Source organism: Leptidea sinapis, chromosome 21, assembly GCF_905404315.1.
Source record: "Leptidea sinapis chromosome 21, ilLepSina1.1, whole genome shotgun sequence".
Taxonomy (NCBI): domain Eukaryota; kingdom Metazoa; phylum Arthropoda; class Insecta; order Lepidoptera; family Pieridae; genus Leptidea; species Leptidea sinapis.
The window spans coordinates 1420661-1441375 of record NC_066285.1 but is presented as its reverse complement, the minus strand read 5'-3'; the positions used below and the strand labels follow the sequence as shown (position 1 = coordinate 1441375).

Below are 20715 nucleotides of genomic sequence, written 5' to 3'. Positions count from 1 at the left end.
AGTGTGCTTACATTGTCTTTAAGCACACTTTTGCCGTTCCGTTGTCAGACTGCGAATGATATGTCCATATGTATAAAACGTCATTAATCACCACTAAAAGCAGTTTGACATTGCTTTATTTTTTATTCTTATCTTGGTTCTGAATCTTCTCTGAGTTTGCTAGATTGACAATATTTTTGAGTTGTCAAGAAATGTTAAGAACTTCTAACTTGACATCTGTTTCTGTTTTCGTTTCTCATCAATGTCAGTCATGTCGGAGATCGGCTCGAATTTTTCGCTTTTTAGGCACTAGAAAAGTCGGCACGAATGTCGAATGTGTACTGGTTGAAATTGTTTGTTGCCCTATTTTGTTAGCGGCAATCAAACATAAATTTTTAAATAGTTGACTTTATAGTTCATAATAATTTTTGTCATTCTTGCAAATCCGCTGCATAGTCAATTTTCAGTCGTGTGCTAAATTGTGCTCAGTAATTACAAGTGACCGTTTCGCTCTTATAGTTTTATTTGTGTGCCTTTAGTATAATGTGAACTTTCTTGGACCTGTCATTTTTACGTATTGTTTGTTATCATCAACTATTTTAAACCTGTAAACAGATAAGTGTTAATTCCGAATTTCTGTTCGTACTTCTTTTTGTATAGTTATATTGTTGCCTATAACATCATACTGCTTTATCGCGAGTAGAGTATTTTTAGAATCCCTGCATTATGTATTGGAAGTTCTTGTCTTTGTAAACATTATAATATCGTGTAGATTGTTACTCTTTTATGTATGTTAATGTTTTGTTGACTGGTCTTCATGGATGCTTATTTTGAATGTGATGCAAATTAACAGTTCATATGAAGTTAAAACAAACAATAGAGGTTCCCATAAACTTATGGTAAGTAATATGTAATTTTTTCTTAACACCTAACACCACAAAATATAGCAAAAGAGATGTCCTATGGCATAACATGATGTATCTGCATTTTATTTATATTTATTTTAGTATATGGCAATAATATTACCTACATACTTGTGTACATTATAAAAATATCATTATTAATTGAAGTGGTTCAATTTCTGTGATTCTTTTTCTTTTTAAATGCTGTAAAATACAATAAGATGCAGTGTTATTAGAACATAATATTTAAATACAAATAGTTAGAAAACTTGTAATAAAACTAATTAATGTGTGCTAATTTCAGATAGGTTTTTACTATATACATATATACCTTTATCTAGATATAATTTCGAATCAAAACTTCTCAAAGATGGAAAAACCCAAGAAAAAATGTAACCAACTCTTTTTGCCGTATATGTTTCATATTGATGTGACAGTTATTACTTTGTATCCTACTTAGAGCAATTAATTAATTTGAATTCTTTGAGGGAGGCATTGGTAATATTTGATGTTGATTTTAGTTATAAGTGAAGATTTTAATTTTTCTTTGTTTTTTTTTTGTTAACAATGACATACCTTTTATTTGCAATTAGGGCTTTCCTCAACTTTATTCATGTTATTAAAGATTATTTATTAATACGGCTCTAATCACATTGTCGGTGTCGGAACCGTTTGTTATTAAAGATGTTTGCACAATGGCCAAATCAAGAGGCTAAGTGGGCAAATACATAGCCCAGCTAAACTAACCTTGCTTCAAAACAAAGGAACAAAAATATTTTCTGTTTGTTTACAAATTAAAGACATGAAATATTTTAAAAGTGTGAGCCTCCATTAATTACATTACTTAAATTACTTCTTTAACATTTTGGTGGACAGTACTATGTCACTGGTTGCGGCTACTGAGACACTACTTATTCTTTTATTTTATTTTATTTGGAAAACTTAGTGTTACAATCACTTAATTATTATACAATAGTGTGAACATTTTACACCATTTAAAAGTTTTCGCATATTGATTCTAATAATACATAGCATAATACAGATACAACTTCTTTTTTTTCATAAATATTTTTTTATATAAAATATGTTGACGATTACATAGGTTTGTTTATGGTACGGTACATTTATTATGTTCAAAGAGAATTTAAACACTAAATTCGATTATGATTATAATAACAGTTACGGGAAGCAAAAAATTTTTGTATACATTGCCCATGGAAGTAGTTTCATAACACATATTTAAAAAATATATGATATGACACATGGCCTTAGACATACAAGCTATTATCCGTAGTGTCATATAATATATCGCAAAATACTAAGTGATGTTGTGATGATAGGATGATAGTTAAAAGTTGATTGATTAGTTAAAAAGTAGTTTTATTTAAGAAACAACATAATCACATTTAAAAAAAGCTAAACGCTCTATGACATGTGTATGAGAGACATGTCTAGGAGATAAGCTAGGACTAACAATGGCATAGTTTGTCTGATCAGAGAGCTCTGCTGGTATGTTAGGGGGTACTTCGTCATTCGAAGACCCACCAGTAATCAATGGAATAGGTTCTTGTATTAGGTCTACAGGGCAATCAGATTTTGTGTGACTTCAATATTTTCATGATGTTCGTTGAGTCTAGTCAGAATACGAAGTTTTCTCAGCATTGTCATCTGCATCACTAGACAAAAAGCATTCTGACACGCCAGATGATATAGCAGCTGTAGTCTGTTGTATACATCTTGTATGTGAGGCAAGAGCTTCATTGTCTGAACTCGTGTCATTTGGCACGGTATGTTTGATACTGATCGTCAGATACATACTCTCTATCATCACCAAATGGGTCTTCACTCGATTCAAATAGATCTTGAAGTAATTTTTGTTCTTTTTTACACAAGTCTCAAGATATCTGCAAAATATTTGTTACAAATTTAGTACAACAAAATCGGGTTCACAACAAACATTCTATTTGATTCATGCACTATTTGAAAGCACTCGTATGAAAATATGACGCCCATGAGCGTAATGTGCGTAGGGAGGGGACCATAACACACTGTGGAGGAAATCCACAAATCTAGAATGTGATAATTATAATTAATCTTGTAATATCAGGTTCGGAATACTTTCCATAATAATGTGGTAGAAGACACACAATGAAGTAATTTCTCTATGAAACACAGTGCTACTACATTCGGACAATTCAAGCAGCTCCTAGTTGGATGTGTCGAATGGTTCAAGCTGATGCTGGGGTTTGAGCACAGGTCCAGTGGTGCACAACTGAAGCTATTCAGCATAATAGGTGTTGAACACACCCATGATTAGGGTTTTAGTGTAATCTGTTAAGCACATTGTTAATTGCTGATTACATGTAGCCCATGGGAAAATCCATTTCTGCATTAACACAATGGACATGTAGACACACATATAGATGTGGACGCGGTTTTCACACACAGAATGGTAAACAGAATGCTGCTGGTAAACAAAGAGGCAACATCGCCTCCTTGTTCGCTAATGTTTTGTGGTACTGTGACCTCTGTGATTCTGGGGACAATATGACGGGTGGCCACCGGTTCTCACTTCAACAATATGCAAAATATAGTGGTTGTAGACTGCAAGTCTACTTCAGTCGAGTGTTCTGTGTGAGAGTGGTACTAATCAAGTAGAGTGTGGCCCATTGCTGCTGTTGTCAGTGTGTCTCTACATTGGATGTCCTTAGTCGCTTCTTATGAAACCCTGTGGCCTGGCACTTTAGTGTCGAGGACCGAAGCCTAACCGTGCGAAATCGAAGCAAGTTGTCCAAATCGGCGAGTGGATTTCCAGTTACCCGACCAGCCGTCCCTGCCGCCGTTGCACATGAGGAATCGATCTTCTGTGCGCTCATTTTTGCCTCCAACTCGACTCTGGACGACAACGGAAAACCACCGCCGACCGCGGTGGCGACGAGCTCTGTCTTCGTTGGACGTCAGGAAGTTGAACGGGCCGGATGGCATTTCTCCAATCATACTTAGAACGTGTGCCCCTGAGTTGACGCCGGTGCTAACGCGTTTATTCCGGCATTCTTATTCAAAAGGCGTAGTCCCTGACTCATGGAAGTCAGCCGTTGTCCTTCCGATACAAAAAAAGGATACATTTTGGATCCGGCAAACTACAGGCCTATTGCTATTACGTCCCTGATCTCCAAAATCATGGAGAGCATAATTAACCGCCTGCTCTTGGTATACTTAGAAGGTCACCAGTTGATCAACGACCAACAGTACGGCTTTCGCCATGGTCTGTCGGCAGGCTTTGATATAGCGAAGGTCTTTGCTCGTGTATGGCACAAGGTGCTTCTTGCATAAAACTTCCATTATTTGGGCTTTCCGAGAGCTTATGCAAGTGGACCTCCAGCTTCCTCATTTGGCGCAGCATACAAGACGTTGTCGATGGTTATTCCTCGAACCTGAAACCCGTGAACGCTGGAGTGCCCCAAGGCAGTGTGCTATCTCTGACACTATTTCCTCTGTATATCAATGATATGTTAGACACCTCCAATCTATACTAATATTATAAAGCTGCAGTGTTTGTTTGTTTGTTTGTTTGTTTGTTTGAACGCGCTAATCTCTGGTACTACTGGTCCGATTTGAATGATTCTTTCAGTGTTGGTTAGTCCATTTATCGAGGAAGGCTATAGGCTATGTTTTTTTTTCAAAATTAGGGATCCATAACAAAATTGCTATTTTGTAACACCAGGTGTAAAATCGAAAACCTATTTTTGCGTGCGCTGCAAAAACTATTGACAATAGAACAAAATGATGTACAGGCTATAATATAGCCAATATTTTATTACTTATAAAACAACAACGTTTGCCGGGTCAGCTAGTATACAATAAATATACATTGCAATGCAAACGACAGCACTGGTGATGCCGTATACACCCAGGAATCTCTCGGGAAATTGTCGACCAGTGCCAGGAGAAACTTGTGTCCTCTATCGAGTCTTCTCTCGAAAAGGTGGCGGAAAGGCGTAAATTAAACCTTGTCTAATTTAACCCCAGAAGACTCAAGTTTGTGCGTTTACCACTAAAAAAACCCATTTACCTCTAGAGATTGCCAATTCCGCGGTCACCTGGCCGATACGACATTTCACCTTCAAAAAAAGGGCGTACACCTTAATTAATTTCCTAACCTTCTATTAACTTCAGCACTGCTCCATATAAACATGCGTAAATGAAGGATCGTCAAATCTACAAATTCCAGGATTTGTTATTTCTCGCTATTGCCTGCACCGCGATCATGATAGAACTTCTTCCTGACCATTATATTCCATCATCCTTACTTCTAGAAGAAAATCAAGGCACAGCAACTGGGGATTTCAATATGAGGTCAAAATTTTTAATGCCCTGTAATTCAGTACTTTGTCATAGAAAGATCTTTTTTTACATTACTTTCGGCTTGTTTAAAAACATTGGCATAGACATATTTCTCGCGTTCAGTCTTTTCATTTTTAACTGAAACTTAACTGGATTGATTTTTTTTTGCGTTTATCTTCCGACATGAAGCAATACCACCGCAGTGTTCAGTCCTGATACTGTATTTTTTGTTGCAATAGGTTTAATGTAGTAATAATTTGATGACAAATGATGGGGGTGCACACTTTTTGTGGGTTTTTAAATGAGCGTAAGGCCGACTTTCTTATATGCTAAAGTCTTACCGCCGTACTCATAGTCGTCGTATACTTAAGTAGCTACTTAGTATAGCATTAAAAATGTTTTACCTAAGGATTCTTTAATAGGCCTAAAGAATACTTAAAGTATCGTCGGGCCTATGCTTAAATGGTTACGGAATGGTGTTGACCTGTAAATTTTGAGATTAACATGTCTATTTCTGTAATAATAACTGCAATATTATACATTAATATAATTTAAATAATTAACCAGTGATTAGTTTCCATAAATACATTTCAGTTTTAAAAGTTGTTGATAGCGCATTCATTTTCTCTACGATGAGGCTGTATGATAGATACGTTCTCATCTAAAGTGAGAAGGCTTCCATCGCTATCGAAAGGATTTTACACTTCGAAATTATTACAGGTGCCTCAAATAAATTGTCATAAACAAATAAAGCTTTATTTTTATAACACAAAAGAGTTTTTATCATACCTACCAAACATTCACACAACATATCACAAATAATTTATCGATATCCTGTCGATAATTAAAGTTCAGCTATATGCTTGCTTAAATGTTTTCTTAGTTAAGGAAACCAAATGTGATGTCTCTGGGATATAAATCGCCTTACGGCCGTTTTCAATAACCTATCTACCCTTAGTTTAACTTACGGATACATTGCTGTCACCATTTAATGACAAGATCTTATCTATCCATAGTTATGTTCAATATAGTTATACGGCCGCTTTCAATAACCTATCTACCCTTAGTTTAACTTACGGATACATGCTGTCACCGTTTAATGATAAGATCTTATCTATTCATAGATATGTCCAATAAAGTTATAGTCCAATGCTATCTGTCAATACGTTATTGAGATGTTAGTAATCGTAAAAGGATAGATTTGTCTACGTTTAGTAAGTTAGGATAGATAGGTTATTGACAACGACCGATAGTCCAATGCTTTCTGTCAATAGGTTATTGAAATGTAAGTAAGCGTTAAAGGATAGATTTGTCTACCTCTAGCAAGTTAAACTAAGGATAGATAAGTTAGTTGTAACTGTATTTTTTATTTTACCCGACGTTTCGTGACCTTTTCAGAGCACGTTTTAATGGGGAGTGCGGTACACAGGAGTCGAGAATAGTACCTATGTGTCATGGACCATAGTTGTTCATTGTGAAGTTTAGTGCCATTTGTTGCCTTGGAGGTGGTTTAAGCTGTAGACAATTTGTTTAGCAAAATTTGCTGACAGTGTCCTCTTATTTTTTGGTGTGTGTAGTTTTAGGTTTTAATTAAGAGACTATTAGATCCCAATTGTTGGATATTTTTTTTAATTTCTAGTACCTTAAAAATTTAAATTAAGCTACATAGACTTTCCGAGTAAACGAGAAGGCTTGAGGATCCTTTCTAGGATTTTCAGTGTCCTTCGCTGTAAGAGGGCTTCCAACCTATTCCGGCGATCTTGACCAGATCGTGGGTCTTAATTTGTGGGTACCTACTAACACTACGTCTTCCGGTACGTGATCGCCATTTGAGGACAGTTTTTGCACCAATGGCCATCTGTTCGTCGAGCTCTGTGCCCTGCCGACTGGCACTTCAGTTTCGCAATCATATGGGCTATGTCGGTTGCTTTTGTTCTCCTACGGATCTCTTCATTTCTGATTCGATCTCGCAGGGAAACTCCGGGAATAGTCCTCTCCATATCCCTCTGTGCGGCCAAGAGTTTCCTTATAACTTTCAGTTGTAGGCAAATTATATCATCACACAGGACAGCGCTGAAAATATACGCCAACGACCAAAACCAACGAGTGTTTTTTTCTCTCTTGATTATCAAGTAATAAGCATTATTATGATGCATACCATGACATTTTATTTCTTTCTATGATTCTGTACTAACATATTAAATTCTGTACAGACATATATTCTAAAGATTGATTTGAAGGTGACGTCGAATCGTGTTATAATGTCATTGCAATATTGTTAGTATTCTGGGCGGTGCTGGATGGTCGATTTTTATTATCTTGTGTTGTGGGTGTGGCTGGGAGTGGCAGACCAAACATCCACTCGCCAGGATCGATATCGAGAACTATTCCGCTTGTTATGTGTTTAGCTACCAAAATTTAGTAGCATCGGCTTTTAAGCATTTGTGCTTTTGTAGATTTTACCGCGATATTACAGAATTACGAAAGACTTGCATTGTTTTTTATAAGATATGATTTTACGATTTTTCTGTCTCCCAAATATAAAATGTAAAAAATACTAACACACTGTATTTTTATATTTTCCAAGGACATAGAGCGGTATTGTCGATATTGCTTGCTCGTTCACACTGCTTATTGACTTCTTATATTATTTTTTATTTAAAGGAATAATTTACTTGCTGTTCCATTATGTATTGGTGTCATAACTTTTATATTGCCTATCTAATCTTTACACGGCGTTCTGGGTAGTTTTTCTTAGTCGTCTTGTTGTTAATATTCGTTTAAAAATTTATTTAAATAAGTTAGTTAAATACAAAAAAAACATATATATTCCGTTTTACATATACTATAGCTACTATTTACATGGCTTTATTCAGAGACAGGTGACCAATAATTAAATATATTTTGCTGCCTTTGCAATACTCCACTTGTAAGTAGGTAGGTGCTAGAAACGACACTGCGTCACATGCAAAATGCTTTATTGGACTATTGGTCCATGTGCTGATAGTTTGCGTGATAGCGATGGAGCCTCCACGACTACCACACGTGCAAATGGCAATGTATAACGAATTCCTGAACAAATTCACGGACAAATCCTTGTTCAAGTAGACTTTCGTATCGTAATTTATTACCTTTAGGGAGCAGTAGGTAGTATACCAGTATCTGAAGTCTTTTTGTATTGAAATGAATTGCAAAAAAACGAAATTATTGCTGTATAATAATTTAAATAGCGCACGTTATATGTTAGTGTTACGCGAAACCCCGGGGTTACATTGTACTGATAATATACTTATGACTAAATAAAAAGTTACTATTGCACTTAAATAACAAAAATTTGTAGAAGTATAATGTAAGAAACTATAATATTTGTTATATTAACAGATATTGAGTTGCTGATTCATTAGCAAGTTGCAAAGGAACAATGAACCCTCGTATATTATGGTAGGTAGCCTATTTGAGCAGTCCTTTCTAAATCACCTCAGTAGCTATTTAAATTTTCTGATTAGTCTCATTAATTATTGATCACCTACCATCAGGTGAATCACATGCAGCGGGCTTTCCCCTCTAGTATGAAAAAAAAATTGTTGTCTTACAATCGGCCAAGGACCCAGCCTGTCTATTTTTAGACTGCCGCCGGCGATAATACCATCGCGTTCGACTTTAATATTATAAACATCTGCAGCATCTGTCACGAATGAAAACACGATGTATGTGAACTATTCAGTTTAGTTTTGCGGTATCCAGTAATCCAACGAATCTACTAAACGGGACGGCTAAACGGGGCCTAACCTATCTTACTATTAGTTATTAGAATAAACGTACATCTGTGTCCGTTTATGTATGGAAATTCTTATTAAATATGAATTAAATACGAATATGAATTGAATTTAAGCATTATTTTTCGAATTAGTAAGTCTTTTATTGGGCGATGTATTTTACAACATGATCCCAGAAATTGTTACCAAATTCAAAAGAATTGTTTACACATATTTGTGTGCTAAAGGTTACTATAACACAAATAATTTTCTTAATGATATAGATTGGGAATATAGCGAAAGCCCTCAGGCTATTTAATTATAAATTATATTGTATTATGCTACATATTTGACCGCTGTGTGTCTTGCGTCCGTTCTTCTCGGGTATGAGGATACTATTTCGAATGGGTGGTAGTTTTTTTTAAGTTCTTCGACGTTCAATAAGTGATTTGAAATCCTATTTTGAATTATTTAAAGCAAAAGTAGCCCTATCCAATTATTATGACATTTGTTAATGTTCCAATGGAATAGGAGGAGAAACGAGCGTACGGGTCACCTGGTGTTAAGTGATTACCGCTGCCCACATTCTCTTGCAACACCAGAGGAATCACAAGAGCGTTGCCGGCCTTTAAGGAAGGTGTACGCCCTTTTTTTGAAGGTACCCATGTCGTATCGTCCCGGAAACACCGCACAAGGAAGCTCATTCCACAGCTTTGTACTACGTGGAAGAAAGCTCCTTGAAAACCGCACTGTGGAGGACCGCCACACATCCAGATGGTGGGGATGATATCCTAACTTGTGGCGTGTCGTGCGAAGGTGGAATCACGGCCGAGTGAAGGAAACTTCGGATGATTATGTTTATTTTACCCCGCTCCATACTTGTCCAATTGGACATATTTAACACCCCCTGATGTTCCACACCAACTTGACGCGTTGAGACGGCCCAGACGGCGTTGTTATTACTGACGAAGACGCAAATATCTTGACCGAGCGCCACACCGCATTTAATACATAATAATACCCCGGGTACAATGATTTTATGCCTCATGCCAGCGGATTCGTGTTTGTTAGGGATGCTATTTTGTTTTCGCCGTCTCGAAAATTTTTATGTAAAATTTTTGTGTAGGGTACGCTATGGCTGCGCGTAGATTACAACGCAGTCCAATTTTTTTTTAATGATAATAAGGGACGAGACGAGCAGGACGTTCAGCTGATGGTTATTCATACGCCATGCCCATTACAATGCGGTGCCGCTCAGGATTCTCAAAAAACCCAATAATTCTGAGGGGCACTACAATTGCGCTCGTCACCTTGAGATAAGATGTTAAGCCTCATTTGCCCAGTAAATTCACTAGCTACGGCGCCCTTCAGACCGAAACACAGTAATGCTTACACATTACTGCTTCACGGCAGAAATAGGCGCCGTTGTGGTACCCATAATCTAGCCGGCTTCCTGTGCAAAGGAGCCTCCCACTGGTACAATTGTGGTAATACAGAGGCTGATCGTTTCATGTGCATTGGGTGGTCGATCACGTGCTTGCACAGATCCCTTTCGTTGAAGTCCCACTCTTGGGTAACTTCTCCGTGCAAAATGCTGAAGGGCTTCTTGGCGCACTAAAGTCATCGCAGGGCGATCCATGCAATATTTTGCATTTCCGCATGGCCTGTCCCAATAGACTTGCCCACGCGGCTCCCAGACATGGATGACCATATTCCGTCCTTGTTTGATTCCAGGGGGAGATATTTGAAAGTCATTTTATTTCATTATTAATGCGCTTGACTCCAAAAATTACCTCTCTGATCTCTTGTCATCGTCCTCTTACGTCCTACCATTGCATCGACTCTTTGCCTCAATCTTGGCTCATAATGAATGGTGAAGCCCCGCCATTAATCCCGCGTTGCCAAGGTTTTATGCCTGAAGTATACTTGTGCACATAATATGTTGCCTAAACAATACAGAGCTAGTTTAGCTCGTTCGCATTTTTAGCGGCAACTTTCACTTTGAATGCCTTAAAATTTATCCATATCAAAAAGGAGAGACTGCTTTTTAAAAAACATAACGGTAATCTGGAACCAAATAGGTTGTAGCTGTTGTAAGCTAATCATCTCAAGTGATCTGGCCCATGCTTTAAAAAGTTTTAAGTATAACTGCCAATTTTTTTATATGAAATTAGGGACGAGACGAGCAGGACGTTTAAATGACGGTATACGTGCTGCCCATAACAATGCAGTGCTGCTCAGGATTATTGAAAAACTCAACAATTTTGAGTAGCACTACATCTGCGTCACCTTGAGACATAAGATGTCAAGTCTCATGTGCTCAGTAATGTCACTGGCTACGGCGCCCTTCAGACCCAAACACAGTAATGCTTTCAAATTATTGCTTCACGGCAGAAACCGGCGCCGTTGTGGTACCTATAATCTAGCCGGCAGCCTGTGCTCAATAATTTCCAAATTTAATTAAAAAAAAACTCGTGAATAAATTAATTCTTTGCAAATCGCCCCATTGTGGGATGGCAAATATAATTGTGGTGCGGGTGAAATTAAAAATGATATGTGTTCCCATTAGACATAGTTAACAATATGTTGATTCCAGCATGAATGTACATAATATTGTAACAAATGCGACTGCTGAATCAGCGTGCTTTATATCTATTTGGTAAGTTATTAATAGCTCAGTAAATATGTAACCAAAGTCGAGGTTACTAATATTCAACACGAGTATGTGGTATGCAAGTGACGTCACGTATCACTTCGTAAAATTATTTTTATGAACTGTAGATACTCGTCTAATAGTCAAAATGTGGGTATTTTAATCGTATCTCGCTTAATTAGCCTGTTTATGGTCAAATGCTTAGTGGTCGGATATAGTGTTTCGAACACAAAGAAATAACGAAATGTGCTCAATTTGCTCGAATAGTATATGTGAATACCCGTCTTTGTGCTGGAAAGGCCTGTTTATTTTGCTGTGATGCATTTATGATAATTGAATATATTGCTTACGGCCTCATAACTCATACAAATGAGGATGACGCGGCTGATACATATAATATACATAATAATGTATACGAGTGTAAACAGTAATGTTGAAATTAAGACTGAATACATCTACTATATGACGACCCCTATAGCCCAGTGGTTAGTGAACCTGCCTACTGAGCTGGAGGTCCCGGGTCCGAATCCCGGTTGGTGCAAACATTTATTTCCGAGTAATGGATGTTTATAAGTACGTATGTATGTTTAAGTAAGTATATTGTATTAAATATATAGTTGTCTTGTACCCATAGTACAGGCTATGTCTAGTTTGGGGCAAGATAATTTGTGTAAAAGTGTGTCAATATTATTATAATATATTATATCTAAGTAGCTGTATTCAGTGTAGTATAAATAATAAGACCACGTTTAAGTAATAATCACATACCTTTTTATTTATGTCTAAAAATAAGTCGGGAGCGTTATCGCGCGCGTTATCTCAAGTCGAGATGAGTGTTTGTGTAGTTTGTGGCAGATTGTCCGCGCTGGCGTGCTCACTGATCATTCCTCTCGGCCGGCATTGAGCTGCGTCAACAGCACGCCTTCAACTCTTTGTGTTAAAGCAGGCTGACAAAGGAGTTCCAACGGGGCAATGAATTAACAGTTCAGCCCTAGTATAGCTTGAAGTGAGATTTGATTAACATTTAGTATGATCTAGATTATTGTTATCTTCGACTGAACTGTGTAACGTATAGATGCAAAAATAACTAGAAATAAATTAAAAATTTCTCTCAAAATTTGAGACTTTGAGAGGATGTGACATCACTTATTGAAAGTCAAAAACTACCACCCATTCCAAAATGAATACCTCAGACCTGAGAAGAACGGGCGCAACAAACTCAGCGGGCCTTTTTTTATCGAAAAAATGTTTACAAAGTAATATTGTACAATTAAACTTATTATTTAATAGCCTGAGGCCGGTCACTCCATTCCCAATCTGTGGTATCATTAAGGAAGTCATTTATGTTATAGTAACCTTTACCACACAAGCGTTTTTTAACAATTCTTTTGAATAACGTGATACTTTTGTTTTGAACATTTTTTGGGATCTTGTTGTAAAAGCATATACATCGCTCCACAAAAGACTTACTAACTCGACTTAGCCGAGTAGTAGGCATTATAAGTTTATGTCTGTTGCATGTTGGGATTATAATACAAACTAAAGTATCTTAAATTAATATCTTAATTAAAATTAGTATCTTAAAGTAATCTTCTTGTTGTCTAAGAAAGTTTAAACATTAGTTATGTTTTATTATTAAGACTTAATTGGTTTATTTTTTATCCAATTTGAGTTATATGAGTAAATTCATGTCATTGATTCATTACATACTTCGATTAAATTAACTTTATTTTTTGTGGCTATTTTAATACTTATAATTTATTTAATAAAATGTGGACTTTTTAGTACTTTTTTTGTTAAAATAAACTACTAAAATTACTGGAAACACACTGTGGTAGAGATCTGAAGCCGAAATAACTTCATGTCAATTGGTTTAATCGGTCGCCGGCTGCGAGCCAATTACTTAGTTGACAGCAGGGAAGTAATTCCTGTATTTGAGGGCGGAAGACGAGCTGCAGGTAGATTTCCCATTTATTGAGGTACGAATACATTGTCTTAAAGAACATCTAGAATATTATTAAGAAAGTTCTTTTATCGACTGGTTGAAATTTTGCGATTAAGAATTTCGTCGCAAAGTCATCCGCTTCTTTGTTCTTTGCAAACTTACGTAGCGTCCTTTTTAAATTGAAACTTTTATTACATCGTCTTAAACTTTTTCGTCTGTGTGTTGCATGTCGCGAGACGGTCGAGCGGCGCCTATAGTTCGCAGCAGCTGACCGTGTAGTGTATAGACTATTACTCAATTGTGCCAGTGCTCCACGCTATTTTGTTTGTTTTTGTTATTTCCCATTATCATTCCAATTTCCCAAGTATAAAATAAGGATTTATAAAGCGATTTTTATACCCTTAATGGAATATTATTCCAAAAGTTTTAGTTTAATGTCTATAATGTGAAAAATGTTTCATTTTTACTGTGGTTTCATAAAACAACACAATCCATTTTTTTTATCTTGCATTTCTTATCGTTTTATCCTCGAAATTAAAAAAGGGACAGACAACCATCTTAGTGACGTCACAGTGCAGTCAATTTTAAGCAGACACGACAAAAATCACCAATCTGAATAACTGTTTACACAGTCTGACGATTGATGATGACATCGTGCGGAAGTTAGTACTAAAAGACTTCCGAGAGAATACTAAAATACTTCCTTACTGGACTTGCGTCCTTGTTCCATGCTCTGCGCTTATATCTATTTACCTCGTGGGATTTCTGGGATGGGATACCTTCAGTAAATGAGTGAACTCCTTGGCCACCAGGGCCACTCCCTGTAACTCCTATACATAGTTTTTTTTAAGAAAATAAGGGACGAGACAAGCAGGACGTTCAGCTGATGGTAATTCATACGCCCTGCCCATTACAAGTCAGTGCCGCTCAGGATTATTGAAAAACCTAAAAAATCTGTGCGCACTGCAACTGCGCTCGTTACCTTGAGACATAAGATGTCAAGTCTCATTTGCCCATTTCACTAGCTACGGCGCCCTTCAGACCGAAACACAGTAATGCTTTCACATTTCTACTTCACTCTAGTCTCTACCATAGACCCCTGGACAACTATTTATAATTAAAATGTGTACTTTATTACGTTGATTCCTGAAGTATAAATAACACGGAAAACGTCCGAAATTAATTCAAAATGCAATAATACTTCAGAGTACTATACGCTTCGCTCGCAGCCATTTGTATTAATTACACGTCAAAATTAGTTCTCTGGACGCTCGCGAGTGGCGCTTCAAATAACCCCAAAAAATTGCTGTCAATTATATTGAACAGCCAGTCCAGTGATATTTAAACAAGCCGAAATCCACTACGTTTAGACGTATAAATTATCCAAGGATGCGCCTGACAGATATTTCAATTCAATTTATTTTCAATTTCAAATTTTACTTAAAAGCTAGTTAACACTGTGCCTGAACTAGGTAAACCTGTGTTTCAGGCGTAAAGAGCTTATATTAAAATTAAATAATCACAAAAAAGAGAAACTTAATAAAGTAAAAAGGTGTAAATTAATCTACAGCTTAAGTATATAAGTAAACAATATCTTCAAAGTAATGACTATTAACTAATACAAATAAAATATAATGTTTATTTTAACACTATTAGTAATTTTTCTGTATCTAGACACGGACTAGTAAAAAAATAAGGACTCCGTGTCACCTTACATAACAGTGTAGCACCAAAACAAGTCGATTAACGTGTAAATACATAGTCCCACGCACACATTTACACTACTACAGGCCGATAGGCGGCCATTATGAGAATTGTCATCGTCTGTGACAGATCAGTTTGCGTCTCAATAAAATATTTTGAAAATGCCGTTGTGCGTTGTGAAAAAGTGTAAAAACTATACTTTTTAAGTATTTGTGGTGATATATCTTATATCTTTAAACGAGCAATTCTTGTATATATATACAAGAATTGCATATATATATATAATCTGAATCTCGGAAACGGCTCCAACGATTTTCATTGTCCTATTAGTTTTTTTTTTGTTCAAGTTTTGTACATTCTTAAAAATCCGAGCAAGGCTCGGTCGTCCGGATATTGATTATTTAAGGGAGAAAAAATTGTATAAACAGTATCCTCCGTAACCGCACACACACTAGCATAACGGTGCTTCACTTGCTAATATCACGGTGTGGAGTCCTTCTTTTTTTACTCGTCCGTGTCTGTAAATTGTATATTGGGAACAGCCGTAAATCATCTAAGACTAGGGTTACTATGGATGCGAATTCTGACGAAAATTTGTTCTGACGAGTACGTCCGAAATCCTCGTCAGAACAAGGCGTTTACACTGTGCGCGTTTTCTGTTATTATGATACCCAGTTCGTTTCTGCCGTCCAGCGAAGATGGACGAATTTGATGAATATAATTTTCCTTGAAAGTCCATTACTTAAATTATTATTTTTAAATGGTGGAAAGACAGAGCATGTCAACGAGTTATTTTCTAGAAGAGACGAAAAAGGAGAGTTCCAAATGTGTTGTTGTTGAGTGTTGAGTTCTGTAGCAACTTTCTCCCACGTTTGCCGAGAAATATCTCTGTTGTGATAATTTTTGTCTCTCATATCCCACAAATACCTGTTCTCGTACACGAGACTGATCAATTTATCGTTATCCATGGTGGAAACCAAATCACTCGAAATTCGCAGATGCAGGTCGTGCGAAAAAATCAAACTCGTTTGAACGCTCGAGTGGTCCTGACGACGTCGTGCATGTTCTGACGCGTTCGTCGTTGCCAGTGTAAACACTGTCGTTGGATACCAGGCGTTTGTTTCTTCTGACGAATCCGTCAGAACTCGTCAGAACAAATTTTCGTCAGAACTCGCATCCATAGTAACCCTAGCCTTAGGATGCAATACTCCATGCCGCTGACAGATAGTGTTGATGTTGTCGCAGGTGGTAGCAGCACGGTGAAGGCGGCATGGGGCACGGCGCGCGGGTCTTCGTACTCGCGGCGCTGGGCCTGTTGGCCGCGTCTCCGGTCCAAGCACTCAACAAGAAGTACAACCTCACCATCGGATACTTACCATCGATCAAGGGCGAACTGCGGGACCGCCAAGGGCTTGCCATCTCAGGGGCCCTGTCTTTGGCCCTTGAAGAGGTAATGTTTAATAAAAAAAAATATGTGTACTTATGTATGCACGCAAGAAGATATATTTCAGCGTAACAAAGCAAAAATCATTAAAATTATTTATTCCTCGTGCTATTCAAACAAACGTAGAATAGAATAATATTGTAATAATCTTACAAAGATAGCTTTGACAATTAATTATTAAATAACGAATACAGCTGTATGGGCTTTAACCCTTTGCCTGTCCTAATAATGGACGAAGAAACCAAAAGAAAAAAACAAATGTCACAAACGTCAGAAAATTTTAGTTTAACCAACTTCACCCTGTTACTTTTGTGATACAGTGATGCGCGCGCGTCTTAAAATTTCACTCTCATCATTTTTTCATAACGCGCGTAAAGAAGTATAACTTCAAAAAACTATTCTCGCACTGACATATAGTATTTTATTTGTTTATTGCTTTTTTTTTCTAATATTTTTAGTAATGTAAGTTTTTAAATTCACTACTTGCAAAGCACCGTTATGCTAGCTTTTTTGGGCTGGAGTTTCTTATCAGTTCTTCTCCCCATGCCAAAGTAGTTTACGAACTGATGTAGCTTCATGACTTTTTTTTTATGGAATAGGAGGACAAACTCACGGTGGTGATCACTTAATAATAGGAGGGTCACCTATTGTTAAGTGATCACCGCCGCCCACAAGCTCTTGCAACACCAGAGGAATCACAGGAGCGTTGCCGGCCTTTAAGGAAGATGTACGCGCTTTTTTTGAAGGTACCCATGTCGTATCGTCCCGGAAACACCGCACAAAGAAGTTCATTCCACAGCTTTGTAGTACGTGGAAGAAAGCTCCTTGTAAACCGCACTGTGGAGGACCGCCACACATCGAGATGGTGGGGATGATATCCTAACTTGTGGCGTGTCGTGCGAAGGTGGAATTCGGCGGCAGGAATCAGGTTAAACAGCTCTTCGGAACTTTACTAAGTGTTGTTGCAATATGTAATATTATTGTCACTCCCTATGGTAAATAAATATATTTCTATTTTAAATAATGTATTGTACTGTTTTTCAGTTCTTTAAATATTACATTCATTAAGCATGTTGAGTTAGCGTGTAAGAGAGGTTTACAACTTCTATCATAGATTACCTATCTCATCTCTCTCATCTCATCCGGCAATGGAGAGGGCGCTGCTCGGTCACCGACATAGCCCAAATGATTGCGAAACTGAAGTGGCAGTGGCAGGGCACATAGCTCGGCGGACAGATGGCCGTTGGGGCACTCAGATCCTCGAATGGTGACCACGTACCGGAAAGCGTAGTGTTGGTAGGCCCCAACGAGTTGGACCGACGATCTGGTCAAGACCGCCGGAGTAGCTTGGATGAGGGCAGCGCCTGACCGATCGTCGTGGAGATCTTTGGCGGAGGCCTTTGTCCAGCAGTGGACGTCTTGCGGCTGAAATGATGATGAATGATGATGATGATCATAGATACTTAAGAGCGTGCTCTAGAATAAGTAATAATTCATATTAATAAATAAATAATTAATGGGACAACTTAATAATCAGGCGTTCTTACACTTTTGGTTTTACTCGTGTGTTATCCCATTAATCACTCACTATAAAAACAATTACAGAATGTATAATCAGAGTTTTACCCATCAAATTTACGTATTTCAAATGTAGGTATCGTATATGTATATAGCTGGGTACCTCCAGGGCCGGATTTAAACTTAATGCCGCCCCTGGGCACCGGAAAAAAATCCGCCCCAATACTGTAATTTTACTTTAACTTATTTTATGTATTTTATTTTTCAATACTGGAATAACTTATTTATTGCAGAAACTTTATTATATGTTATATATTCTAAAAACATGAATAAATATTTGTTTTTTTTCTAACAATTATAAATTTGGCACTAAGGGTGACTCATAATTATATTACCTACATAATTTTTTTCACAGGCAAACACGTCTGACTTTTTGAATTGCTAATAGGTCGATTAAATCTTCGCAATCTAAACGTTGAGCAATCTTGATAAGACTTTAAGAAAAAAAATTTTTTCGCTGTCAAAATTTTGCCGCCCTAAAATATTCGGCGCCCTGGGCACTTGCCCCAACTGCCCCTAGTGTAAATCCACCGCTGGGTACCTCATTTTCAATATTGAATTAGATTGTCTTATTACAACATACGTATTATAATAATTTTTTCGTTTCCGCTTTCGTCGCAATCTGACTAATGAATACGCTTTAAAATATTTTGATAATTTTATGGAATTTCAATATTATTATTGTAAAGTATAAACACATTTTTTTTTCTGGAATTAAAATGCTTTAGTTACACGTAGGTTTTGACACGTCAAAACCTATTTGCCGTTGAAAACCCGTTAAAATACGATCTAGCCAATTCGGAGATTCGCTCGAACAGACAAATAGATAAAAAGAAGGTAGGCAAGGCTCCTGTGATGCTTCTACTTTTGCAAGAGAGTATGGGCGGTGGTTTCAGTGACCGTCATTATTCTATTGTTATTTGTTTACTTTTACTTCTGAGAAAGATATGGCGCACTTTTTATATATACAGGTTTTTTGGATATAAGAAAAATCGATAAGTACAATTTTTTTAATGATAATAAGAGACGGACGTTCAGCTGATGGTAATGCCGCACAGGATTCTTGAAATACCCAAAAATTCTGAGTGGCAATTCTGTGCGGCACTACAATTGCCCTCGTCACCTTGAGACATAATATGTTCAGTCTCATTTACCCAGTAATTTCTCTAGCTACGGCGCCCTTCAGACCGAAGCACAAGTAATGCTTACACATTGAACACACACGTGAAGCATCGCGGCAGAAAAAGGCGATGTTGTCGTACCCATAATCTAGCCGGCATCCTATGCAATGGAGCCTCCCCCTGGTAAATAAATGTCCGTCGTAAAGTAGCCTCTCACGACACCCTTGGGCCTGGGACTTCCCCATCCTTTTTATGCCCCCGGGAAGCACAGGGCAAAAATAATATAATTAGTCGTGTAATTAATATGCCCGTATCCCCAGATCAACAACAGTACAGAGCTATTGCCCGATGTGAACCTGGTGCTGACCTGGAATGACACCAAGGGTGACACGGTGAGGGCCACCTGGCTGCTCACCGAGATGAGCTGCTCGGACGTCGTGGCTTTCTTCGGTCCCGAGGGACGCTGTCACACCGAAGCGATCATAGCACAGTCGAGGAACCTGCCGATGATCACATATGTAAGTAAATACAATGTCTTGGAATAATAGAAAGTATCCTGGCGCAGGCCAGAGAAATTTTACTATTTTATTTATAGAATGATGTGATCATTAAATTATTTATATATTATTAATTAATTGTAAAGTTCTTTTATTTCCTTAACTCGCATAAAAGAAAAATAAAATATATACATTTATAATTATATTCTCACAGTTAAGGCCCCTGCAGGGTATACGCCTCCTCCAACACTTTTCAGGTTGTTCTTGTCTTTGTGCTGTGAGTCCAGTTTTCTCCAGCAATTTTGATGATTTCATCAACCCATCGTTCTTTAGGACGTCCTCTTGCTCTTTTGGCTCGCGGTCCAGACCAGTTGGTGATCAGCTTTGTCCACCGTCCAGCTGTTGATCTGGCCACATGACCAGTATTTTTAATTATTCAATAATATCTAATACGAAAAGCCGTTCGTCAATTTTAATTATTTACTTTTCAAGATAAGACATATACTATAGCGGAGTTTTCTGTATACCTTTTCAATGTGTACAATACTTAGTACATTATTTTGATAAATCTCGTGGGGTTCAGCTTGTGTTTGCAATGTAAGCGGAAAAAATGTAATTATTTACGACATCACATTAGAAACTACAAAAATAACAGTATTTCTCCACTATTTAATGGATGTTATTATACTTATAAACCTTCCTCTTCAATCACTCTTTCTATTAAAAAAACCGCATCAAAATCCGTTGCGTAGTTTTAAAGATTTAAGCATATATAGGGATATAGGGACAGAGA

At 37.3% G+C, this 20715-nt stretch overlaps 1 protein-coding gene across 3 annotated transcripts in view; it reads left to right on the top strand.

Moving 5' to 3' along the window:
- The first annotated feature begins 242 nt into the window (after nucleotides 1–242).
- LOC126970598 (receptor-type guanylate cyclase Gyc76C-like) overlaps nucleotides 243–20715 on the top strand; it is a 58142-nt gene continuing 37669 nt past the window's right edge. For all 3 annotated transcript variants that reach the window (XM_050816610.1, XM_050816611.1, XM_050816612.1), the window contains exons 1-3: nucleotides 243–878; nucleotides 16528–16732; nucleotides 19746–19943. In XM_050816610.1, coding sequence (XP_050672567.1) covers nucleotides 16553–16732; nucleotides 19746–19943 — 378 coding nt within the window. In that variant the 5' untranslated portion in view covers nucleotides 243–878; nucleotides 16528–16552. The remainder of the gene's footprint in view (nucleotides 879–16527; nucleotides 16733–19745; nucleotides 19944–20715) is intronic.